The sequence below is a fragment of the Coptis chinensis genome, chromosome 6, assembly GCF_015680905.1.
Source record: "Coptis chinensis isolate HL-2020 chromosome 6, ASM1568090v1, whole genome shotgun sequence".
Lineage (NCBI taxonomy): Eukaryota > Viridiplantae > Streptophyta > Magnoliopsida > Ranunculales > Ranunculaceae > Coptis > Coptis chinensis.
The window spans coordinates 12,353,914-12,381,404 of record NC_141461.1 but is presented as its reverse complement, the minus strand read 5'-3'; the positions used below and the strand labels follow the sequence as shown (position 1 = coordinate 12,381,404).

General features: G+C 35.2%; 1 protein-coding gene, 1 long non-coding RNA gene and 1 pseudogene across 7 annotated transcripts; 2 read left to right on the top strand and 1 right to left on the bottom strand.

Moving 5' to 3' along the window:
- Positions 1-8,873: 8,873 nt before the first annotated feature.
- On the bottom strand, positions 8,874-10,704 carry LOC147491501 (uncharacterized). The gene is made up of 3 exons (XM_086567265.1): positions 9,871-10,704; positions 9,609-9,757; positions 8,874-9,501 (listed from the first exon to the last, which is right to left on the bottom strand). Exons 1-3 carry the CDS (start codon positions 10,702-10,704, stop codon positions 8,874-8,876), a joined length of 1,611 nt encoding a protein of 536 aa, XP_086423391.1.
- A 6,545-nt stretch (positions 10,705-17,249) lies between these two features.
- Positions 17,250-23,198, top strand: LOC147491500 (uncharacterized). Of its 5 annotated transcripts, none has more exons than XR_015199290.1 (8): positions 17,254-17,660; positions 18,119-18,220; positions 18,426-18,626; positions 19,061-19,341; positions 19,472-19,908; positions 20,367-20,766; positions 21,598-21,891; positions 23,182-23,198. It is a non-coding gene; the product is annotated as an uncharacterized LOC147491500 (long non-coding RNA). The 5 variants fall into 5 exon arrangements; XR_015199291.1 differs by lacking the exon at positions 23,182-23,198 and adding an exon at positions 22,342-22,476; XR_015199289.1 differs by lacking the exon at positions 23,182-23,198 and having other exon boundaries at positions 17,250-17,660; positions 21,598-22,404.
- Positions 23,199-23,217: 19 nt separating this feature from the next.
- Positions 23,218-24,823, top strand: LOC147491499 (uncharacterized; annotated as a pseudogene). The gene is made up of 5 exons (XR_015199418.1): positions 23,218-23,229; positions 23,368-23,457; positions 23,577-23,675; positions 23,786-23,939; positions 24,027-24,823. The product of XR_015199418.1 is annotated as an uncharacterized LOC147491499 (transcript).
- The last annotated feature ends 2,668 nt before the right edge of the window (positions 24,824-27,491 follow it).

Below are 27,491 nucleotides of genomic sequence, written 5' to 3'. Positions count from 1 at the left end.
ATCACTAGTGTGGGAAGCCAGACGCTTACACTTGAAAAACTACGTACTTTCTCATCGGGATTATACTATACCAAAATATTATATGTGGAATCACACTCCGTCATGAGCCAGAAGCTCAAATCTAGTAAGAAACTCAAGCTAAGTCTGAAACTTAGTGATACTAAAGCGTTAACTCTTTGACATGATAGGTTAGGGCACCCTGGGATGAATATGTTAGAGAAAATAATAGATAACTCTAACGGACATTTTTAGCAAACCATCAATTAATTTTTCAAAATAATTTTTTATGTACACCGTGTTCACAAGATAAACTCATCACAAAACCTTCTTTCACTAAGAGAAAAAAATCAGACCAGAATCAAAACAACTGCCTCTCTTAATGTTATCGAGAGCAAAGTTTTGAGAGCAAAGGGTAACAAAGTCTTTTCATACTTTCTTAACTATTTTTAGTTCCAAAGTACACTTTGGAGGGAAATTGCCATTTCTGGCAATATTTGATCGATGCTCTCCGGTGGGGAACATCATTGAATGGATAACGTCTGAAAGATGGAAGATGGGATAAACTCAGACCCACCATATCCTGTCAATACTTCCATGGAGCTAGCAGATCGATCAGATTTGCAAAAACATATATCTATGGCTGCTGGAACTCATTCTTGGAGTTCTCTTTTTCATAACAGTAAAAATTCTAGACTTCATCCTAATCTTCAAAAGGTATATCCGACCTTTTTAAATGGAATTGCTAAGGTTCCTTTAGAGATTATTAATGAAGGTATAGACCTATGGAAAGACTATGTCGTAGGCTTCTTTATTGAAAAAAGGTTATCATATCATTTTGTTAAAGAAGCTGTTAAACGACAATGGAAGCTTAAAGGAGATTTTGATCTGATTACCGATAAAAATATGTTCTATTTTAAGTTCATGAATGATGAGGATAAACAACTAGTGACAGACCATGGTCCTTTATTTCTGACTAGTAGAATATTTGTTGTTAGGCCGTGGTCCCTTGCTGTTGAACAATACAGGAATGGAATAAAAGTTGTTCCTATTTGGGTCAGGATCGACCTTCCAAAGCACCTGTGGACAAAGAACATGATTGAATTTATTTCAAGTCTTATAGGAGAGCCTATTTGCATGGATGCTGCAACATCAAATAGAACAAGAATTGCATATGCACGAGTTTATGTAGTGGTAGATTTTGATTTTAAATTCCCCTCCTTTCTTACAGTTGATCTTGGAGAGGGGAATATAACTGATATTAGCTTGGAGTACGAATGGATTCTTGAATAGTGTGAAACTTGTAAGATCTTTGGTCATACAAAGGATAATTGCTCGAAGAACAAGGAGAACACTAATCTAAAACATAAAGTTACTGCTCAGCCAACTTTAGTTACCAAATCTCACAGGTTTCAAAAGCAAACTACCCAGCAAAAGAGATGGACTCCTAAGAAAAACCCTCAACAAGGTCAATCCAGTGGTGAGAGAAATGATCATGGTGTTCCTACGGGTCAACAAGATTCACCCATCATTATAGCTGATGTAAACCCTTGCCCTATTGTGTTACTTGAGAAGGTTGGTCCAAGTATTCTATATTCTGAGACACAAGCTCTGGAAGCTATAGTTACTTTTGCAAAAGCATCAGGTGGAGACTCCCTCTTAGACTCAAATCCTTTTAGAGTGTTTGCTGATGATGAGGATAGTGAAAGTTTAACTGAGTATCAGAATGTATTAGAAGAGCCTCAGCCTGGTGATGATAATGGCCTTCTCAATGGTAGTCACGATGGAATAAAATCCAAAAATGACACTAAAGTTCTTCCTAGTGCTACTGGTAACAATGTTATTGTAATCCACTCAAACTCCTCTGAGGTTAGCCCTACTCCACCTCTTATGATTTTGCCAACTAGTAGCAGCCTTCCTACACCTACAACACCAACAATCAATACTGACAATGTTGTTGAGGAGGTACAAAATGCAAATGCTGAACTAAGGGATGTCGTTTACATAACTGAGTGTGTGATTGATAGTAATATACAAATTACATCAGAGGATGATCCTAATGATCCCCATATTTTCCTCAATTCTAAAGAGGCTCATGCTGAATTTTCTGGAAGTGAATCTACAGCTAGTGAGAAGGACTATTTTTCTGATCATACTTATGAAGCTAGAATAGAGAAAGGCAAAACACCAGAAGCGGAATCTCAGGTAGTTTTCAGTCCAGTACCACAAGGAATCAAAGACAACAGATCGAGGAACCTAGTGGAAGGTAGTGTGAATCAAACCATCCAGCAGGAGGGTAGTCCTAAGCAGAGTAAGACCAGACATGAAGGGTCACGAAGAAGCAAAAACAAAAAGCACTGATGATGATAAAACCAATTGGAATATGGAATGTTCGAGGTATGAATGACTCTATTAAAGCTAAAAAAGTAAGTAAATTAAAAACTTCTAATGATTTTTGTCTTATAGGACTTTTGGAAACCAAAGTTAGATTGGATAAGTATGATGCTATAAGAAAACTACTTGTCATAGCTGGTCTTTTTGTGATAATTATAATAGTGACCCCACTGGAAGGGTATGGATATGCTGGGACTCAAAATTCATTAGAGTTGAGAAACTTTCTGAAACTCGCCAATGTATACACACAAGGGTGACAAGTCTTACTAATGGTACAAAGTTCTTTCTGACCGTAGTATATGCCAGCAATGATAGAAATGAAAGAACTTCATTATGGAACTTTCTCAAGGATCAAAGTACTTGCTTTTAGAACCATGGTGTGTTATAGAATTTCAATAATGTTCTTTTTCTCATGAGGTGTCAAATGTACTTGCTTTTTAGAAACAAAGGGTTTTATGGATTGCTTGAGTTCCATAATCTTCTTTTAAAATTTTCGGGTAGTTTTTTCACTTGGAATAATGGGATGTCTTTGAAAAATGTCAAAGATTGATAGATGTCTGGTTAACTCTGCTTGGACCAGCTTATTCCTATCTGAAGCTGTTTTCAAACCTCCAGGTTTATCTGACCACTCTTATATTTCTATTAAGTGGTATAACTCAAGAAAATCTCATATGCCTTTCAGATTTTGTAATATATGGCTTATGCATCCAGAATTTCAAGAGGTTCTTCTTCAAGCTTGGTCTGTTCATTTAGTTGGCAATCTAGTTTATATCCTTAATGCCAAGCTCAGAATCCTTAAGAAAGCTATAAGAGGGTGGTCTAGAGGCAAGTTTTCTAACTTTGCAGCTAGAGTCCTAGCTGTAAAAGAGCATCTATATAGAGTTCAAAATCTTTTACAACTCTCCCCTACATATGCTACTCTATCTCAGCAAGAATATCTAGCCAGAACCACTTATATTCAACTTGCAAAGATGGAACAAGCTGATCTTAGGCGTATATGATTCGACGGTACTACAATTTAATGATAAGTGTAATGCTTATTTTTTTAATGCTATCAAGGAAAAAAGAGGAAGAAATCTCATCTGGTCAATTGAAAATGATGGTGGTAACTTATTAAATGATCCTGATCTAGTATATTATGAATTTGTGAGGTTCTACCACTCTATGTTGGGTTTGGATTCTGCTATCTCTTGTGATCCTGGATTCTTTAGCAACTTGCATATCTCAGGTACTATATCCTCCTTTGATGCTGATGAACTTGAGAAAGTAGTTACCTCTAATGAGATACAAGAAACTCTTTTTAGTATGGAGGATAACAAAGCCCTAGGTCCTGATGGGTATAATGTTTTTTTCTTCAAGAAATGTTGGAATATTGTAGGTGATGACTTTGTGAATTCTGTCATGTACATGCTACAACATAATTATATTCCACAAAGCATAAATTTTACTTTCATTACATTAGAACCTAAGATTCAAAAACCCATTAAAGTGGGTGATTTTAGGCCCATTGCATGTACTAATGTTCTGTTCAAGTGTGTAGCCAAGTTTCTTACTCAAAGACTACAACCTTTTATGGATAAGCTCATTGCTCCTAGCCAATTAGCTTTCATACCAGGGAGATCCATTCAAGAGAATATTCTACTATCTCATGAACTTCTAAGAAGCTACACTTGGAAACATGGCTCCCCCAGATGTGCAATTAAGGTTGACCTCCAGAAAGCATATGACACTGTCTATTGGAGATCTATTTCTTACATGCTGGATGCTTATTGCTTTCCTCCAAAGTTCAAGAGTTGGTTAACTAGTTGCTACTCAACTCCTTTCTTCTCAGTCATTGTCAATGGTGCCCCACATGGTTATTTCCAAGGCAAGAGGGGCCTAAGACAGGGTGACCCCCCCTCCATATATTTTTGTGATCATTATGGAAATCTTGAATTCTCTCCTGGTGCAAAGCTTTCTTAACAAGACTATTATGGCCCACCCTAAATGCTTGAGCTCAAAGATTACTCACTTATGCTTTGCAGATGATGTTCTCTTATTCACTAAAGGGAATATGGATTCTATTATAGCCATAAAAGATTTGCTATCATTATTTACTACAGCTACTGTGCTTCATATTAATTTTAATAAATCTTTTATGCTCACTGGAAGTATTTCTTCTGATGATGGTATAGCCCTTGCCGATATACTTGGAGTTCAAGTTACTAATCATCCTCTTAAATACTTGGGCCTTCCACTGGTTTCACCCAAGCTAAGTATCAAGGATTGTCTCTCTTTTATTGAGAAAGTCACTGGCAGAATCACAAACTGGAAATCTATTCACTTGAGCCATGCAGGAAGGCTTCAACTCATACAGTTAGTTCTCTCCTCTTTTCACTCATACTGGACTAGAACTTTCCTTCTACCAAAGAGTGTATTGCTTAAGGTTTCTCAAATATGCATTAAATTTCTTTCGAGTGGTTCTCTAATGGAAAAAAAGATGCATCAGACTTGTATAGAGAATTTACTGTATAGTAAGCAAGAAGGTGGACTAGGCATAGTGGATCCAATTATTTGGAATAGAAGTGCTTTATGTGGACTCATTTACAAGATAGCAAGAAGAGAGAATAATTTATGGAATTGTTAGATTTGGAAGGAACAAATTAAATCCAAATACTTTTGGACGATGACAATCCCTAGAGACTGTTCTTGGTCGTGGAGGTCCATTTTAAAGAATAGGAAGCATGCTCAGAGATTCATCAGATATATCATTGCAAAAGGTTCTCAGACATTCCTATGACATGACATATGGTGTATGGGCTCACCATTGTACTATAATATTGAAGCTAGAGCTCTTATCTCCTTACCAGAAGATGCAAAAGTTAGTGAATTGATGGAACAAGGCCAATGGAATTCTCTAGTCCTTAATCTTCCAGATGGTACACTCAAATCCAATATCTTGAGCACTGAAATCTTTCATGAGCTTCACGAGGACCAGATAGTTTGGACTGAGTTTGCAACAGGTGACTTCACTGTTAAATCTGCATACCAGAGCTTAAGAAGGACTAGACAAAAAGTGAAGTTGTTTGGACAAGTATGGGGAAAATTGGTGATTCCCAAATATTATTTTAATGCTTGGCAACTCTTCTCGGGTAGTTTACCTACTCAAGATAGACTTATCCATAAGAAAGTCCTAAACTCCTTCTCTTGCTGCTTATGTAACAATAGTAAGGAAAATACCAAGCACATGTTCTTTGATTGTCCCTATTCTAAAATAGTTTGGGCTGCAGTTAAACATGAACTAGGATTAGGCAATCTGGTGCATCATTCAAACAAGGAATGGTGTTATATTCTCAATCTTGTGCGAGGTAAGTCTACAATTGTAGAGCTCTATAAAGTGTTTGTTTGTGCCATGATTGGATATATATGGAAGGAGCGCAACAACAGAAGGTTTGAAGGGGCTTCTATGGATGCTAGGGATGTCAGCAGGATGATAATGACTGATATGAAGTGCTATTTGGAAGTAAAGGTCGATGAAATAACTGATTCTATCAAGCTTCGAGTGGTTGCAGAGAGACTTGGATTAACTTTTAAGTACAAGCAAAGGCAGATTCAACAATGTAGATGGCTCAAACCTCCACCAAGGTATATAAAATTGAATAGAGATGGTTCCCTGAATTCTCATAGAGCAAGCTATGGAGGTATAGCTAGAGATAAAAATGGAGAGGTTGTTTTTGCCTACTCAGGTGGTGGTTGTACCAAGTCAGTCTTATTTCAAGAGTTGAAGGCGATTGAGGTGGGATTGAGTGAGTGTGTTAGCAGGAGATTTAGCAAAGTAATGGTGTCATCTGCCTCTATGAGAGCTATTCAAATTCTGAAAAGTGTGGAGACTGCACCATGGCATTGCTTAAATGTGGTTGCTGCCATTAGGAGATATTCTACAAGTCTTTCTGACATTTCGTTCACCCATGTGTACAGAGAGGTTAATAGAGCTGCTGATCATTTAGCTAAGCTCTCCCTCTTGTGTCAAGATTACATTTGTTTCATTCCTCCCCTTTGTAATGCTCTAAGTACTATTGTAGAGGAATATGCAACTTCAACTTATTTGAGGCTTTAATACAAGTGGGAGTCTGCCCAACTCCAGCATCATTTCAAAAAAAAAAAAAAACTATAGAATCACCAACTTTCCTTCAAAGGATACAAGGTGACATTTGTGGCCTTATAAATCCTCACAGTGGACCTTTTCGGTATTTCATGGTCCTCATTGATGCTTCCACACGTTGGACATATGTTAGCTTTCTTTCTTTTAGAAATATGGTTTTTGCTCGTCTATTGGCCCAAATCATTAAACTTAGAGCTCATTTTCCTGACCAATCTATTAAGTCTATAAGGCTTGATAATGCTGCTGAGTTTACTTCTTAAGTTTTTGATAACTATTGTTCATCCATAGGGATAGATGTTGAGCATCCCGTTCCACATGTGCACACACAAAATGGTTTGGCTGAATCTCTCATTAAGTGCCTTCAACTTATATATTACAAAAATGCATCCAGTATAAAACAAAATTCATCAATTACATAAACACTGTAAGTACAGAAATCCTACTTCATCCCTTACATTGCATTCCAAGTTTCTGCATTCATTACAACACCACACCAAAAGACAAGACATAACCAACCTAACCAAAAGCATTCATTAACTGAACCAAACCTAACCAAAAGTCATAGTTCGAAATGACAGGACAAAACATTTACTTGCTGCAGAAACACTCAATCCCTGCAAAAACACTCATTCATTCAGTCACAGTAAATAAAACAAAATCTGCAGAGCTTGAGGTGAATAAAAACAGTAATAAATAAACAAAATCAAATAATCATGTATTGGTCACTTCTTCCTCTTTTGCTTGAGGTGAATCTGCAGAGCTTCAAACTCTTGTGCACACATTAAAGCTTGCACAACCATCATTGGTTGTGTTTGTACTTGTGCTTGACTTCCCCCAGCAGCTTGTGTCTGTCTTGAACTTCTTTCTCCCTTAGCACCCTTATCCTTTATAGATTTTGTTTTAGGGATGATAATATACTCATCCACATACTCCTTACAATACTCTTCCCAAGCTTCCTTCTCCCAATCACAAAGATCTTCACTTGGTAGTCTTACAGCCACCCTTTGTTCCTCTTTCTTGTCCATATACTTATGGATATAAGCATGAATTTCTTCAACAGAAACATCATGACCATGCTTATCCACATAAGCTCTAGCAGCCAAAACCTCATCATCATGGTAGTTATTATAGCTAAATCTAACAGCACTCATGAGATGAGGTGGATATTCATAACTCTTATCTATATTTTTCCTCTTATCCTTATTCTTTCCCTTCCCCATTTGATATGAGATGTGTGAGAGAGATATTCAAAGTGAAATGTGTGTGAGTGAGATGTGAGAACTAAAGAATGGTGTGAGAGATATCCTTATAGCAAATAGATGTGGGAACATTTAAGACAATTAATATTGGGTCAAAAGTAACAGTTACCAAGTCAAAATTTTGAAAACCAAAACTGAAAAAGTCCATGCTTACATTAAAAGGTAAGGGTACAACACTACATAAAACACATGCGTGGGTATACATTAAAAGCTTCAATGTTAAGTATAATACCTATTAAGTATAATCAAATAATATAAATAATAAAAATACAAATAACACTACTAAGTATAATACCTTTAATGTTAAGCACTACTGAGTGGAACTTGCTCGAGGGGGTGGTGTTGCTTGGCTTGACCTTGGTGGTGTGTCTTCACCAAACCAATAAGTCATTCCCCTACCACCTCTGCCTCTGCTCCCTCTACCACCTCTGCCTCTGCTCCCTCTACCACCCCTCCTCCCTCTACCTCTTCTTCTAGCCCTTGGAATATGGTCCACATTTGGTTGAGATTGCACATTGACCTCATCTGGATGTGTCTAGTTCATTTGTGTTTGCTGCTGCACATTCACCTCATTTTGTTCGGACCTTCTCATCTCTTTTGTCTCTTTTGTGCTTTGGATAAACTTTTAGTTCCACCTTGTTGTCTCCTTTCACATGTCCTCTTGTTATGGCCTGGTACATTACATATCTTACAACATCTATTGTTTGAGGGTTTATCCTCATCTGCATCCCTAATTCTTATTTTTCTAGGTCTTCTAGATTTTCTCTCAAAGGGTGGAGGTAGTACTTCATTACCAACTTTGACCTAGCAATTGACAGACATTCATAACTAAACATTAGGGGTATGAAAGCATTAACATGTAAATTAGGGTCAAAATATTTATTTACCTTATCCCACTCTTCTTCATTATCAAAAGGATATATATATCCAACATAAGTAGCTTTAAAAGGACTGGACATTGTAGAATGAACTACAATACCTAAATGCAAACAAGAAATGTAATGAACAAGTTAATTTGTTACTCATTGATTGAAAACAAAAGTAGTAAAAGTACATGTACTATTTTCTAACAACTAACACACTTATTGTGCCCAACTAGATCCTTGTGTTCTCCTTTTTATAATAACACAAACTGCATGAATACATGGTATTCCTGTCATCTGCCATACAACACATGTACAACTCAAACCAGTCATATCTACCACAAACTTCTTCTCAGTCTTGATATTAATGACACAAAATGAGTTATGTTCAACTCCTTCAACAAATCCTTGAACTTTGTATTTGTTGTACTTTTTCTCTATCTTATTTATGACTCCTTGACCAGCTGACACTAAATCACCATGAACAAGTTCTTGTGAAATAATCCTCCTTTCATGGATCAATTTCATCACATCAAGATTGTATTGATCAATAAATTGCACTAGTGGTTTATCTCTAATATTCAATATCCAAGAATTAAAGGATTCACTGAAGTTATTGGTAATAACATCATATTTTGTTGTGAGATCAAAATGTGACCTAGCCCAAGTGGATTTTGCTTCCCTCTCTAACCACTCTTTAGCTTCTTCATCCACAGCCTCTATCTTCTCCATATAAATATCATGATGACATTCTTTAAATGCTTCTGGTGCCCTCCAACTCAAATCTCTTAACAACTCACCCTTAAAATCCACCTTAAAGTTTTTGTACATGTGTCTAAAGCAATACCTAAAGAATAATGGCAGAATACATGTAAATAAGTATAATGTAAACCCTAAACAAATTCAAAGAATAATGGCAGAATACATGTAAATAAGTATAATGTAATTTATTACCTGTACTTAGATTCTGGAAACACTTCATTCACAGCTTCAATGAGACCCTTTTGTCTATCAGAGATAAATGTTAATGGATCCTTGTGTTTGATCAGATGAGGCCTAAGCTTGTTCAAAAGCTTCTTCCATGTATCCCCATTCTCACCCCCCTACAAACATATATAGCAATTGGGAATAGCCCATTATATGCATCTAAGGCCATGGCACTTAGACAACATCCACCATATTTCCCTTTCAAAAATGACCCATCTAATCCAATCACAGGTCTACAGCCATTGATAAACCCATCCAATGATGCTTTGTAAGCAAGCAAGAATCCAACAAACTCATCTATTTCAGCATGTTTGTACCAATTCACTACACTTCCCTGATTCCTTTTCAATATCTGGTTTTTCAATTCAGATACTGCTGCATAACTAGACTCATAATTCCCATTTATTTTCTCAAACATTATGACTTTAGATTTCCAAGAAGTGTAATAAGATAACTCAACTCCATATCTTTTGAAAACTTCATTGTGAACATCTACAGGCTTCATATTTGGGTGATCTCTAAGAAAATCCTCAAGAACTGTTGCAACCCATGGAGCTTTGGCTTGTACAACATGATTATTTCCATCAGCCTCACAAGTATGAGTCCCCACATATTTCTTTAACTTCACAGTATGGTTGTCTGTTGTGAGACTACATGCTACCTTCAAAGTGCATCCTTTAACCATTTCTTGATCTGAATGGTCTTCACCAATACAATAAATTATGTACCTCTTCTTGTCATTTTGCTTTTGCCTGAAACTGAATAAGTTTTGTATTGCTAAAGTCTTAAGAAATTTCCTACATTCTTCCATTGACTTCCATTGCATGCCAGTTTCTAGCTTCAAAACAAGTTCTTGTTTTACATCTTCATCCTCAACACTGTGGTATTGTTCTTGGTACAAGTTGTTTGTGAAGTTCCCAAGACTATTAATCACACCATCAGCTTCTTCTTCAAGATCTGTTGCTTCATTAACCAAGTCATCAGCATGTTCATCATCTTCTTTAGGTGTGTAATCTTCATCTTCATTATCAAATGAGTGGGTACTTTCATACCTAGCTCTCATGTCCACACATGGACCACCAGCCTCAAACTTCTAAAAGTACCTTCCTGGTGCATCTTCATCTTCACTCTCATAATTCTGTACAACATCTTCACTCACATCACTCTGTATTGTATCAACAAATGTTTCTCCAGTTTCAAATAACTCAGCAAACTCATTCACAACATCTTCTGCAGTTTGTTTTATCTCTTTATATCCATCTTCACCTTGATTAGTGTTCTCAGTTGTGGGACTAATGGGAATTGGTTCATTTGGAGAAGCTTGGTTTATTGGAGAGGAAAATCTAGGTGACATTCTTACCTCAAAGTTAAGAATAGAGTGTTTGGTAGGTATGCTTGGGCTTTGGGTTGAAACCAACTTGGACTTAGATTCTGTTGGAGGAGGAAAAGCTTGGTTTATTGGAGAAGGTTGTATAACTGGAGAGGAAAATCTAGGTGACCTTCTTATCTCAAAGTTAGGAATAGGGTGTTTGGTAGGTGTCCTTGGGCTTTTAGACTTAGAAACATAAACAATATTAGACTTCTTTAACGTTCAATATGGTAAACCCATTCCTAATTTGATGAAAGTCACAATTTTGTACAAGAAATTGGGGCCAATTTATGTACAAAGTAAAAATAGAACCCTAATTTGACGAAAGCCCCATTTTATGTGGTATAATTTGGGCTAATTTATGTTCAATTTAAAAAACCCCCAAACTTCGAAAGTAACTGTAGTTACAAAACTACCACTTAGTAATTTCTAGGGTTTGGTCCCCACATTCCTTATTATATTCATCATTTTTCATGCATCACAACAACACAACAAAATTCCCACAAAATTACATGCAACACTAATATAAAGGTTGCACATTTCCACACACTTGATCCAACTCACACCTGTTCCAAAGAAATGAAAAGCTTCCTTCCTACAAACTTAATCGAACACACTATTTTAAAGGGTACTGATGTTGGGTATTGATGTTTTAAACTTGTCTCACTTGTACTGATGAGTTGAAGAGGAGATGAAGTTGATGAAGTGATATGATGACTTGAAGAGGAGTATGGTTTTGGAGTGTGTTTGAGTGAGAGAGACTAAGAGACAACAACTTAGTAAATGAGAGAGACGAGGGACAATAACTTGTTTTCACCCTTGTTTTCCTGCGTTCTCCACCACATTCTCGTGATATGTAAAATCTTGTGATATGTGACATTTTAATCCAAGCCGTCAATGTTTGTAACATAGATACTTGCCACGTGGACTTTTAAATCGATATCATCGAAATGAAATTTGTATTGGATTTCAAAATCAAAATTTTACGAAACTAGTATTTACGAGATTCACTCACAAGTCACGTGAAGGGTAAAGTTGCCATTTTGAAAATATGTTACGGAGCAGGTAAAGCTGACCAAGTCAACTCCATTTAACTGGGGCCAAAAATGAATTACGAAACTTACAGGAGCTAAACGCTGAACACCCTATTAAAAGTGGGGCCAAAATTGAATAAACCCTAATATCTTTGTGTTTATCCTGATAATCCTTTATCTTGGAAAGGAGGTTACCTAGTTGTATATAAAAGTAACCTCCTCCCATTCAGACTTACTCTCAATTAATAAGATTTCTCTCTATCTCATTTTTCAATGATTCAATACATATTAAGTTAGTGTGGTGTTCTCTCTAAGTCGGTTTAATTCTAACATTATTATTATTATTATTATTATTATTATTATTATTATTATTATTATTATTATTATTATTATCATTTTGTTTTTTTGTTTTTCGAGGTTTTTCAAGAGTTGAATTTTGAGGATGGGACTACTTTAGGGTGCGTTTGGAAACGAGAAATGGAATTCTCATGAGAATTAGAATTATAATGGAATCCGATTCTCATGATTATGCGAGAATTATAGTTGTTTGGCAAACTGTGAGAATTCTTGGTAATTCTCACTGTCAATTTCCCACATGTTGTTTGGCTGCTAAGAATTCTCACATCAATTTCCCAGACCATTTTTGTTAATTTTTTTTTTGGCTCAAGTATTTCACAAAACCAAAATAATAGTCATTCCAAACACAATATATAAATGTGAAGATCAAATTTCATACATTACAACATATTATACATCGTCAATCTTAATTTATCTAAGCTAACATATAAAATGGGCATTGTCAAAATTATAGAATATCAATTTATTTAAAAATAGTTGTAGCATAAAAATAAGAAACAAATGTCTTGTCATAGAATTTTTACGTACTTTACACAAAAGTACATAAAAACTTATTGAAATTAAAAAAATAAAATAAAATAAAAACTGACTGAAATTCAAAAATCAACTAAAAATATTTAAAAATAGAAAGATATGTCTTCAATCGTCAGGTTGCACTTGATCTCCAATCTCCTCAGATAATTGGTTTTCAATAGGGGGTTCATTCTCATTCATTATTTTGATCGTTAAAAAATTCAGCAAAGCGTTGGTACAGGGGAAGTGATCTTCCAAGATATCGTAGCAAGTGTCTTCTCCCCTGTTAAATTTAGAAAATGTGTCAATCATATGTGTATTAACTAAAATGGCATGTAGATAGAATATTTGTATATATAATTTTGTAGTACCGGCATTGTTGATAGAGAGCTCCAAGTAGCTTCCTCGGCTTGTACCTGATTTGCTTCATCATCCCATGCAAACCCTGCAATTGATATCAATTTTTGTACATCCTCTTTGATATTTTTCCATTAACGAACCCGACCTGTAATACTGGGACCTGAGACGTCAACACCGCATATGCAACTCACTTTATTGGCAATACTAAAAGAAATAATTCTAAAGCCCCTTCTATTTATGTCGCCTTCCAGCTCTCTTAATGTGTCCACCAAAACAGAGTCCATTTCAGGTTGTCCACATAACATGACGACGTGGTAGGAAAGTTGACATACCTATCTAAATAAGTATTAACACCAAATATTTATATATAAAAATATTTCATATAACTAAATAATGTTTAGCAAAGCAAAACACTAACACGTACTAATAAACAACCATCATTAGTACATCAATTATTTCAAAGACTTAATAAATTAAAGAACTACTTATTAGCCTAAGCAATGTAACCATCTCCTAACACCAGTTAGGAATAAAATTTTTAAAGAACCTAAAAACCATAAATCCAAAATGTTAAACAAGTGTTTTCTATACTACTTTATTCTACTAAACTGTAGTTCCTTAGTTTCTACCAAATGCCAACTAAATTTGAGTTGGATATGGAATCGGGTTGTAATTAAACATCCTAACGAGCCATCGTTGACGTTGATGTTCGTCCATATTGAGAAACATTCTTTGCTTCTCAACATCTTGATCTGCTCACGTGATGTTTGTGAAAATGGATTTAGGTGAGAAAATTATGGAAATAAAATAAAATAGACTTTGATTATGGAGATAGAAAATCCGTTTGAGCAAATCATATCTCCGTTAAAAGAGTTAGTCTCGATTTTTTTATCCCTAATAACGACTCTTCATCTCTGAACGAGCGTTATTAGCGCATAGAATCGATTCAGAACCCCATCTATGGGTGAACTTACTCAGTTCCTAATCGTTATAATTATCGAAACACCCTCCCTAACTGATATAATCCTCACTCAGGCAGAGTTTCTGCTCTGAGATCACAGAACTAAAGTGTTATTCTAAAACTGAATTAAAAACATTTTAATTAAAAACTGGAAATTAAATTCTTCATTACACTAGGAAAGCAGTAAACTACTCTACTCCTACTGATGGAATGGTTAGCATTCCATCAGAAAACTAAAACTAGAACCTTCTATTTATAGTTTTTCTAACGGTCTAGATTCAATCCATCTAATCTAAATCTAACGGTTACAAATAAAATATAATATCCCAGGGAATATTCTAGAAATATTATAGAGAATATTCTAGGAATATTATCTAGAATAGAAATGGGCTTGGACTAAATAGTAACATGCTTTGGCTTTATCTTCATATTCCAAACTATACGACTATTTTTTGGAAGCTAGATACCGTTACGTAGAGTTTTCTGTGTTAATTATTTTAGCTAGTCAAATGCTTGAATCAGAGTTAGGAGACGGAAGATATCGCCATTTGAAGTTTTCTCCTGACTTTTGGGTTGATTTAAGTAAGTTTGACCAAAATCTTTTGTTTAGCTGGCTTAGGTACTCAAGTTTGGATTCTTCAACTTGTTTCATCGTTCTCTGAGTCTATGAGCTTTGCTGGCAGTTTGGAGCTTTAAATGAGCTGATACTGAAGATTTCAAGTCCAAGCTTTATTCAGCTGTATTTCATGCATGCTAAAATGTAGGTTCTGTGTATTTTTTATTGTTGTCTTTGAAACCTGTGAAAACATGAAAATACAATTAATTTACATTTATTAAACACATAATTGACCCAAATGTAATGTCTCTACGGGGTTTAAAACACAGTTTTGGGTACTTATCAACCACCCCAAACAACACTTTGTTTGTCCTCAAGCAAAAAAGAGACACTAAAACAGATAAGTGGCAAAAAATGTGTAGTCCTAAGTTAATTCTCATTTCACAGAGTGTGATTGCATTGACCATATGCAATAAGGCCTTAAACCACTAGGAATTTCCTAGTGGACGAGTTTTAGCCTCGTGAGAGTTTTCCAGAGGAGATACCTACAAACTTTACCTATACTACAACGACTCAGTAACAAAGGCTTGTTCCCTAAATTAGATATAAGATATCTATACATCTCACTAGCGGGGAACGCCGATTAATTCTTTTGAAACCTACGTTAATAAATGTACAATAATCAAAACATCTACATATGAATATGCATGCATTGAACTTTATAATGAAATGTACAAACATGGCCGTTTCTGGATCCTTCGGAGAGCGTCCTTAAGTAGGTTCTCACAGGTATGTGTCAAAACATAAATTCTCTTATACTTTTCACTCAAGTTTTGCTTACTCCAGTGTGCAGTGGGCACACGTTTCCTCACATTCTCAATGTCGTCCAAGGAAGCCGAGGTCGATCAATCACGTCTACCACTTACTATCATACTAACCTATAGTAATTGAGTTAGAGGACTTTTATTATGTATTATGGGGCTTAGGAAGTGGTTTAGAAGGAATGGAAGGGATAACAAAACATAGAGTTAGAGAAAATATGGTCTTCAAATAATTACTGGAGAAAACCTAGTGTTCTTTTGTTTCAAAACTATTCCATACTTCACCATTTTTGGCTTTTCTATTCCATTTGATTTTATTTTTAGAGTTTATTTATTATTATTATTTTTTTATTTCATGGAATTTACTTTTTCTTGGTTTTGACACAGCTAACTGGATTCATCAATCGGCGCCAACTGATAGAACGAATTTTCGTATTTGTATAGGTATTTCTTTTTTCGTTTATGCTCTTCATCATATTTCTCAAACTCATCAAATATGGATATGGGTAAGGAAATAATGGTTGAAAAATGAAATGACTAATATAGAGGCTCAACGGGGAAAACGTACTAGGGGAAATTTATTTATTTATTTTTTTGGGGTTGTATATTTTTTTTATTTGGTTATATCGATCCAAAGAATGTCTAAATTCTAGCCTTAGGATATGGTATAGTGATCAAGTAAGTGGACGTATGATTTATTTCTACTCGGAATTGCTTCATCCTTGGGTCATTACTCAGATACACTTATGTTGAGGCTTTTTGGCTAGATTCTCATTGGATTTGGAAATTAAGTATTCTAGCCGTAGGTCCCAGAAACTTACTGGTATGTATACTCATTGACACTCATTGTATGGATATTCATGAAAAAATGTAAAAATTATTGCATACAGATTAACATAAATGTCTAAGAACCAATCCTAATTCTAATGTTAATGTGAGATTTCTAAACACTTTTCATCACATAAAAGAAAACAAGATCTTTATTACTAAATAAGAAACTATATATATATATATATATATATATATATATATATATATATATATATATATATATATATATATATATATATATAATGGGAAAACTAGCCGCCGTTTATTAGTTCCCGTATTCTTGGTTTTAACCCAATCTTTTAAATTAAAAGGGTACCCAAAAGTTTCACCTATAAATTTTTTACAAAACTTATGTATAAAGGTAAATTTGTCATTTAACAAAACACGGATAAAAAAAAAATTTGCTTTCACAAAAGACACCGGTTCATGAAAAAATGTAAAAATTATTGCATACAGATTAACATAAATGTCTAAGAACCAATCCTAATTCTAATGTTAATGTGAGATTTCTAAACACTTTTCATCACATAAAAGAAAACAAGATCTTTATTACTAAATAAGAAACTATATATATATATATATATATATATATATATATATATATATATATATTATATATATATATATATATATATATATATTATATTATATTATATATAATGGGAAAACTAGTCCGTTTATTAGTTCCTCAGATCCTTGGTTTTAACCCAATCTTTTAAATCAAAAGAATACCCAAAAGTTTCACCCACTAAAATTTCTACACTTCACGTTTGATGGGTAAATTGGTAATTTAAAATATTTCCAAAACTATAAAACTCAGCGTGTTTAGAAAACAAGACACCGTTTCGCGGTTTCCAATTAAAAAAAAAAAGTAAATCATTCGTTCGTCTTCTCCATTCCTGATATTCCCAATTTCCCAACCCCTTTTTCATTTTCCCAAATCAAAAGCCTCACTTTCTATATTTTCTACAGTGAGACTCACAACATCCCAATTTTAAAGGTAGAGTTTTTGAAGACTCCATGTTCAGTTTATTTTTCATCCATTCTTTTCATAAAGAAAGTGCCTCTGTCTTCATTCTAACGGAATTGAGAAAAAGAGGCAACTCCCACTCCCAATATTTGTTTCTCATTGTTACGACTAAGAAGATCTTCTACCAAATCTTCAAATAACAAACTTCTGGAATTTTGGTTCCCAACTTTCTCTTCCTAATTCAAAGGTTCCGTCTCCGTCTCCGTCTCCGTCTCCTTCTCATAATCACTTTTCATTTTTATTATTCTTAATTGATCTTAACTTGCCAATTTGTTTTTTCTCATCCGATAATTGATGAACTTTAATAACTTTTGGTAGTGATTTTCTGGAGATGTGCAATCTCTTACCTTTTTCCCTTTTCCATTTGTCCTTTACTTAATCATGAATTGTTTGATTAAATGCTTATTTGGTGTTTATGTCTTCTCCTCGTCTTTCAATTTTTAGGGTTATCAATGCTTGCGTTAACATATATGATTTTTTGTCATTTTATTCCCCCTATATTCTTCAAGAGTGGATAATTTGCTATTTCATTTATTGCAGTGCTGATCGATCATTAGCCAAGGATAATATGGTTAAATTGTCTTCTTCCTTATCATTTTATTTAGTTTAATGACGCTCTGAGTTTGTGTGTAATTTGGACAATAGAGGATGCCAGGTGCTGAAAGACTTCGTACAAGAAATCACCAATGGATTCCCATTGGATTAGAGATAGAAATCGCTATCATAGCCATTTAAACCAAACCGAAGGTATGACTACTTTTCACATTAAATTGTTATTTTGGATTTGTATTTAATTAGATAGATTAAATTGACAGTAAAATGTAACATTCATTTTTATCAATGGGCTTCAATACTTCTTCTGCCATAAAAAATTAGTATTGTTTCTTCTTATGTCGTCTGATTTCATGTGAGGGAGTAACTAACTTATGGCTATTTGACATACTTTTTTCAGAAGGATCAGAATTTTTATCTGGTGTAATTGTTAAGAGAGATGACTAAGAGTGAAGATTCTGGTAGTCCTGGATGGAGTGCTGCATATTTTATGCAGACTACTGAGGATGTTATGAAGCCGCTTAAAAGCATAGCTACTGCTGCTGTAGCACCTCAAGAGAAATGTGCTATGTGTGGTAAAACGGCTTCTCCATTAGAAAAGGTAAGTGCTACAGTTACTATTCATTTAAATGAATTATGTGCTCCTTTTACTTGGCTTCTGGTCTGTGGACTATCTTTGTCATTTTTGCCACACAACAATTAGCCTTCTAATTATAGTTTTTACTTATATTTATGGTTAACCTAACAAAGTCCATGTTGTTAGAAAGTAAATCTTATGAAAGCAGTTTACTTGCTACTATGCAAAAGAGTCACTGGAGCATGTAAGAAAGAAAACGTGTCTTTTATTCATAACATATTCACATATCATGCTATGATGCTCAAAAGGCATTGGATCATGTGCGAAGAAAGTTGTGTCAAATTTGTACAGTTTGAACTGCTTAGTTTTGATTAGTAATTAGTTTGAGTTAATTGAATGCCAACCCACAAACAGTAACTGGTCGTTCATTTATTCATTTGTAACTGTTAACGCCTCAGGCAGGAGATGGCCGTGGCAGAACGCGAGCTTAGAAGGAGGAAGTGGAGAGAATCAAGGTTATCATATTTGCTTCATTTGCAAATCTCATAGTAGCCCGATCCTTTATTTACTGGTTTTGTGTCAGCTACTTCATATGCAAGAGGTATCAGGCGCCTCACGAGCAATCCATTTCTTGGTGGCGGGACAGGTTTCCTCGGTTGACCCTTCAATTATATTCAATCACCTAGATCATTAAAGCCACTTGGAGGCACTATTGCAGCAGGAGTAGCTGTTTATCATGGTATTGTGTCGAATCTAAGTTATCCCTGTAAGAGGTCAATAGAGGCATCAATTGGTTACTTACTTCATTGCTATGTTCAATGTTATATGGCAAGCTAGAAATAAGTTACTTACTTTCTGAGTATTGACAGAAGACTTTCTCTTAAAAATGGACAACTCTTCATGTGGAACCAGCTGAAATAAGGGCCAAAGATACTGCCTGCATTAGTCCACCTCCTGGTTGGATTAAAGAGAACTTTGATGAGGCTTTTGTGAATGATGGCACTCTTGCTACGTTAGCGGTGGTTGGCAGGGATTATGAAGGAAGGTTTCTAGGAGATTGCACAAAGAAGATGAAGTCCTGTACCTCTGCAGAGGCAAAATTGTTGGCTACAGAGCTAGCAGTAGACTTTGGAAGTATACAATCTTTGAAGGAGATGCAAAGGAGTTAAAAACATGATGGAACTGATAGTGCACCATGGATGTGGAGACAATTCGTCCTTGGACTCACATGATGGAGGTACCACAATTGCATGGGTTTGGCCCTGCTACTAATCGCTTGCTGGAGGCTTATAAAATGCTTTTGAAGGTATTTCATTAGTGAACATTCTTTCATTTTACGTAAAGAACACAATTTATCTCTTTTTTTTTTATCAGATATGAAGTGTTGACCGTGCTACCAAGAAACAGTCAACCAGAGCCCTGAACACACATTTTCAATTTTTACGTCGCTCATCTATTTCTTTCTAGATATGCTATTGTACTAAGAAAAGCCTGATGACATTAGTTTACCTCCTACAAATGCTAAATGCCTCAGATTTGTTATGCTTAATAAAGAACAACATCTTCCCATGATTGGCAATGTTCAAGGTTCCAGACTGTTTCCCAGTCATCAAACTCTGAACTGCTCACATCATTAATCAGGGAATTCAGGGCTCTTGACCTTGAAAAGAGACCATTTTCCTGTATTGGAAGCTAATGCTATGACTCATATAGTTAGAACTAGATAATTTCTGAAGACATTTAATGTTTCGTGTTCAATTTTAGTTCCTTTGGACCTTGAGGAATATCCGGGATTCACATGCAGCTGTGTCAGCAGGATCATCTGAATCAACTAAGGATAAGTCCTCATCTATCACAAAAATTATTACAGAGTGCGAGTCTGTATTGACTTATTTGAACCGTGATCTCAGCATACTATCAGCATCTGTTGCTCATGAGCGAGGTTAAGTACCACCACAATGACAATGCTGCCAGTGATAATGGAGAGCTTAATGAGAAGTTTTCTACGACTCATATAGTTAGGCTCAGTCAACTTGGAGTTAAGGCTCGATCTGTCTTCTTTGGGTTTTAAGTTTCGGGCGGAAAATGGAGATCCAAAATATTCCGTATAGTCTCCTCTGGAGCTGAAGACTAACCTTACCTTGCTAACTATTTGGTTGCAAAGGTATCGACTGCGCACTCTTCTCTATATTGTCTCTTCATATTCTTTTATGTTTTTTTTATCAAGCTAGGAGGACAAGATTTTCTCTTACATCAAGTATGTGCTGGATATTGCACATCTCCAAAGAGAGATGCATATGTACACTAATACATAAAAGCATCATAATTCCGTAAGTATGTTTGTAGTTTGTAACAGAGTCAACCAGAATTTTCAGACTGTAATCTTCATTTTCTATGTTTGGTACTCTAATTTACCTCTCATTCTACTTAGCAAGTTTGATTGGCATTCGTAACTTATTTTATTATTATTATTATTATTTATTTTTGTAATTTATATGAGAATTCATTTAGAAAAAATTAGAGAAGCAGCACATTTGTTTTGATCTTTAATCATGGTGAATTGGTGGCTTAAAGCTTTCGTAGGCCAGGAAGATTCATTATGTTGATTTTAATGCTTAGATCCTTTGAAGACTTTTAAAAGATTTAGATGTTCACTGTAGGATTTGTCAAAGCCATAGTTAAGCATGTAATTGGTCTTTAGGGTTTGCATGAATTTAAACTTTTAAAGTAGCTTAGATTGCCATTCGATCACTCATATTCTCTTTCTGATTCATTATGACGCCTATTGGGATTTGCATATCCTGTCACACACTCCTACAAGTATTAACTCATGTTCTTACTGAACACATTTGAGTTGGTCTTGCTTGAACCTTTTTTGTGTAGGCACAATTAACACAGAGGTATGTTTGTCAACTTTGTGATGTAGTCCTTTTGCGTGAAAAAACTATTTAAGAGATGCCATATACATATCGAACCTTATTTGTTCATTTAACAGGTGCACTATACATATGGAATTTTGCTTTAGCATTTGTTGGGATTATATAGAGACTAAACTTGAGTAATAGCATCATCTTCCTAAGTGTCACTATAAGAAGATTCGCCATTTAGTTCTTCTTAGAGCAGTATGTAAGTTTTGGCTTAGTAATGGGAAAAAGGATTCATGCTCCACTCTTCTTCATCCATATTGTTCTCCGACTTTCTCAAGCTCTTCTTTACTCACGATGGGCGAAAGGTCCACAGAACCTCACCGGTTCATCACTACATCCATGGAAATTCAGTCTAATCAAAGGTATGGCTCTCCATCTTCTTCTTAATAGCATCAGTCGCTTATAGTTATGTTTGGAAATATTCAATCTCATTGGATTTTCAGAGCTTCGAATTAGAATTTTATCCACGGGCTTGGTTCTTATGCTGTTGATGTAAATTGCTAAATATCTGAATGTTACAAGGCAATAGTTGAATTTGCAGGTTGCCTGTTGTAGGGTGTTTCCTTCTTTCTTTTGTTGCTTTTTTATTTCATTCGGCTACTGTCTTAGTTAGCTGCTTCCATATGCGATTGTTCTTAAAAGTGATTGTGTAGAATATGAGTCAAGGGGTATGGCATAGTTTATGTTTGGTCTGTGGGTTGGAATGCAACAACTCTCGAGTTAGAATTTGTTATATATATTATATTCTTTGTGATATGAAAACTCCTTGAAGGTGTTTTTGGTTTTCTCATTACCCCTTGGAGATTTTGCAGGGAAGGTGAAGTTCTGCCATGATAGATGTCAAAGATGATAGGTTCGGTCGAAGAAAAAAGAAATCACAAAGAAAAAGCATTTTTATGGTTATTTTCAATCTGCTTTTGAAGTTGTTGCGGTTTTCATCACTCTCACGTCAAACCCCATCGTGCAAAACCTAGCGTAGATACAATTTTTCCGTTAATTTTCCCTTACATTTTTTTTTTATTAACCCATAAAACTAATTTAGTTATAAACTTGCTTATTATTATTGATGAGGTATAAATTGAGTAATTTTTTATTGATGATATTATTACACGTGAAGTGTTAAGGAGTAAGCAACACTTATCTCAGATTTGACAAAACCGTTATAATTGCTCTAGATGTGAATCATCTTTAAAAGAGCATATACAAGTGTTGAAGCATATTTTTAGGATGTTTATGTTGTACTGTGGGTGATTATGGGTCACATTGTCTAATTATATTTTCAAGATTATGTTTAGAACTTGGCAAAATTGGTTTGGAACATTAAGTATAAACCGTTTTAATGGTCTATTTTTGTTGTCGTGAAGGATATGTTTTTCAGACTCCTGTGAAGAGTATGAATGGTTGTTATTCTTCTCCAAGATTTCCTGTAGTAAAATGTGTCTATGAACACGGTGTTTATCTATTTGGTCATTGCTACATATTCTGCTTCCCTTTTTGAGATGTTCCTTTTTCCTATTGGATACACCATGGTCAATTCGTCTATTGAGATGTCGCATGCAAATCTTCTTTTTCTACTTAATTCTTTTTCTACGTCTATGCTCTCGTACTGCTTGGCCTCCATTATTCATTTCTTTTTTTTCCTGGAACTTCAGCTTTAACACGCAGAATGCCAAGGTGATTATGGCACGATGACGAGGGAGGCAATGGGGCAGCAGGAGTAGCGGGGACAACTAATGTGGCAGTTTTGCTTACTGCACTTCATCTCTAAGTTTGTGCATTTCATCTAATTTTATTTTATTTCATTTTTGTGTTTGTTCATGTGATTTGACAAAAAGCAGAATAGGGCTGGGGCAGGAATCATCCGGGATAGATTGGGTGCATATGGAGAGAGAATTCTTGGTTTGAGCTCTGAGTATGTGCAAAGCAATGTATGTATCTTGCTGATAAAATATTTCCAGAGTGCATTAGGCAATGGGATATACAACTGATGAGTTGTGAAATTTATGGGAAGTAAGATATACTAATTCTTCTTTTATCCTTTGATCAGGTAAGAGAGTACTTCTCTGATCCTCAGTACTACTTCCAAGTAAATGGACAATACGTGAGGAACAAGCTAAAAGTTATTCTTTTTCCTTTTTTACACTGAGTAAGCACAAAGTGATTTGAAATTTCTCTAATGCTGCTTTTTTTTTTTAAATTTCTCTTGGGATTTTTGTTTTGTTCTTTTGTTAATCCGCTTTTGACTCTTCTATTCAGGGGCATTGGACAAGAATAACTAAACCAAGAGATGGAAGACTCTCCTATAAACCTCCGACTTTTGACGTAAAATGCTCCCGACCGCATACATCCCCTCGATGTCATTTGGTACCTATGTGGTCCTTGCTGGCTTCAAATTAGGCCTCATTGGAAAGTAAAACTGCATAATTAGGGCCATACAATGTTTTTTTCCCCTTACGAATACGTTTCCAATGTTCCTCATTTCCTTCATGTGATGCAGGTTTAGCCCAGAAGCATTGAGCCTTCAGTTCACAAAGGGACTACTTGGATTGTTTCTGCAGGTACTGCTACTAAAGGTATCATTGTATTCATTGGGGAGTGGGGAAATACCGTTGTTGGACATTGTCGCATGTGTTGGATATGCTTTTACTGGGATGTAGACAACAAGGATACTTCTAGCAAGTCCCAAAATGTTTGTAAAAGGCAGGAGCATGAAAGCAGAAGTTCTCAGATAACATCTGGAAGCCGATACGGAATCGTCTACTTCCAATTTATGCATGAGCGTGGCAGAAGTTCTGTTTTATGTGCTTATGCATTGGGGTTTTCTTGGTGAAGACCATGAAGAGAATTCTATTTAAGGAGTTATGATTCCAGCAACAGAACTACGCTTTGCTCTTTATGGCTTTGGCCCAGTTTCCATTTTTCATGTGGCTTGGCGTTCTTAGGGCTTAACTGCCACGCTAACATACTGGATTTTTGTAGTATAAGTGGGAAATGAATTGTAATAGGAACTATGCTATGTGCTCTAACCTGACAGTTTGTTCAGTCATGGAATCAAATGATGGGAAATTATGTCTATGGAAAAAAGATAAACATGATACAAAAAATAGAATAAGCAGTTTATTCCAGGTTCAACGTTGGTCTATACGGTATGAATGTAACAACTCGAAAGTTAAACAAGCATTATGGGTATGTAAGTCAGGTTCACAGAAAATCCGATTTTTCTTAGTTTGTAATACAATAGAGTATTCAAGGCATACAATATTCAAGGCTCAAGAAAATAAAGGAAGACTTGCATAATAAGGTATTACTACTTAAGCAGCCAAGTTCACAAGAATGCTCAAAGATTTAAGTTTCGGATTTCAAATCGATTGCCTGGGCGAGTTCAATGAGATTTCTACTAATGAGGTATATATATTCACCACACACGCTGGTGGTTAACCATTTAGAAGGCTAAGGTGTTTAAATCAACGGATTAAATTGCACTCATGTGAGGTACGCTTAAGTAGATGCAAAATACGCTGTGCAAATGAGCATTTTTGGTTTGGGCTTCTTTTCCAGCTTTTAATTTTGACTCCGGAATACTAAATCTAAAGTTCATCCAGAATAATAGATGGGGGTTTTTATTCAACATGAGTTCCGTCTATTGGATGTAATATTGGAGTTTTTAATACCATTCCAACATTTTTTTTTTATGAAGAACACTAACATTTTTCCCAATACACCAATCTGTATTATGGATGTTTCTATAATCAAAGTTGTTGCCGCTTGAAAAACTGTTTCTATAATCATCTATGCATAGCATAGTGAGTTTGCACAATTTATAACGCTTTTAATGCCTTTGAACTCCTTTACTATGCACTCTACACCTGCTGCTAACTACTCACTACATTTAATTTGACTCTCAAAGAACCAACATTCCATTGCATTATGTTAATCAAGTGGAAGCCCGACACGTGCCAATGAACTGCATGTGGAGTTAGGTGATAATAGCATTTTCAAAATGGAGACCAATAACCAATACAAAAATTGATCAAAGGATTGTGTGACTAACGACATGGTTAAACAGATGTAATTCAGCGATGCGACAAAAAATCATCACTCCATCATTTGAATTATTCAATCTTCATACACATGAAATAAGATCCACATTATATTGAAAGTTTTTAAATGGTAATCTTTCCACATAGATATCTTACAGAAAGCTTTTATTTACACATTCAATTCACTCCATATATTATATCCAACTTAATAGATCTATATATAGAACAAATATTAACTGTGTCCAATGTCTTTTTTCTAATTGTTTCTCATTGTAATCGTTTCTAAATAAATAAATATAAAATGACTTTTGTTAGCTAGCTACAATTTATTTCTATGTCCAAGCTACCTACTTATTTAAACCAACCAAAATATTTAAAACGACAAAAAAAAAAGAGCTGATGGATTCGCTAGATCATTTTGAAGACAATGATGAAAAAAATGTTATTCTTCTTGCATTTTTTTGAGCTATTTTATTCTCCAATGTAGAATAGCAATTATTTTGCACACCATGATATAATATTCTTATATCTTACAAGTAATACACTCATATGAATCCAACAATGTTCCTCAATCACATATATATGCTCGACAAGATAATTACACAACCAGCAGCACAAAGGTTAACTTCATCAACATAATACCTATTTTTTGGGTAAATTAGTTTGTGGCATATGCACTAATAATTATATATTGACTAAGTTACAGGCGGTTAAATACCTTTTCGAATATATTTATTCGCAACATGGTAGCACAGCAAAAATCAAAGCAGACAAATAACACAACTAGCATATTGAAGTGTTTTTTCGTATTGAAGTTTTCTGTCATACCTCGACCTGTAATATGTTACTAATTTAAATGGCGTTCTTTCTTTTGATTTTCTCCACCCCAATTTTTTTTCCTAGCACGTGCAATGCACGTGCCCGTTTACTAGTATATATAAAAGAAAGAAAAATAAATAACCTAAAAGTACTTAATTTTTGCAAAATGTTTCTTTCCCACCCCTAAACAGATGGATGTTTTGTCCTCAAAGTATCAAGAGAGATAAGAAAAGAAATTACGTGAGAAACGTGAGCAAAAATTCGGTCGAAAAAATTACAGCATGCAACAAGAAAATTGAAAAATGCAAACAATAAAAAAATACACACACACACACATATATATATAGACATAATAATTTAGGTTGTTTATAGTCAGATTCCTAAGACTTTTATCAAGCATAAGGTCGAGTTTGTCTGTAAAACAGCGGTGCCATTGAGGGTGATTGTGGCCACTTGCTGAAGCCTACGAAGGTGATTGTACGGTTTTTCATGATCCAAACCATGATACACATGTAACAAACTAAAAACTTTGGGTGGAATTCGAAAATCACCTACAATATCCTCGAGTTTGATGCAGGAAGAAGGTCCTTCCTGTAATCGCAATCTTGCTCGAGAGGTCGACTTACTTGAATAACGATGTGACCTAGCAGCCATTCGAGTGGCATCCTACCACCAAACTCTGAGGAAGACATACAACAAGCGAGTAAACCCTCGAAGCTTCCAACCTGGGGACCTCGTCTTGAAAAAAACTAAGCAGGATGACTCAAAACTGGCACCAACATGGGAAGGCCCTTACATAGTTGAACGAATCGTTGGCTGATAAGCACCCAAAACTGTACTATAAAATCCCATAGAGACATAACATTCCGGTTAATTTTGTGCTTAATAATCATGAAATAATCGCATTTTCGTGCTTTTGCAGGTTTGAGCAACTAACGTACAAATGATGATAAAGCCAACATATAAACACGGAATAGGGAGTATACATAAGCTTTCCGATCAAGCTCATGTGAAGCCTAACAAATCCAGACTAAAGCCCAAAGACTCAAACAGTACATAATTCAGTTAGAAATGGGATTACGTGCACGGAAGCATCAAAATGT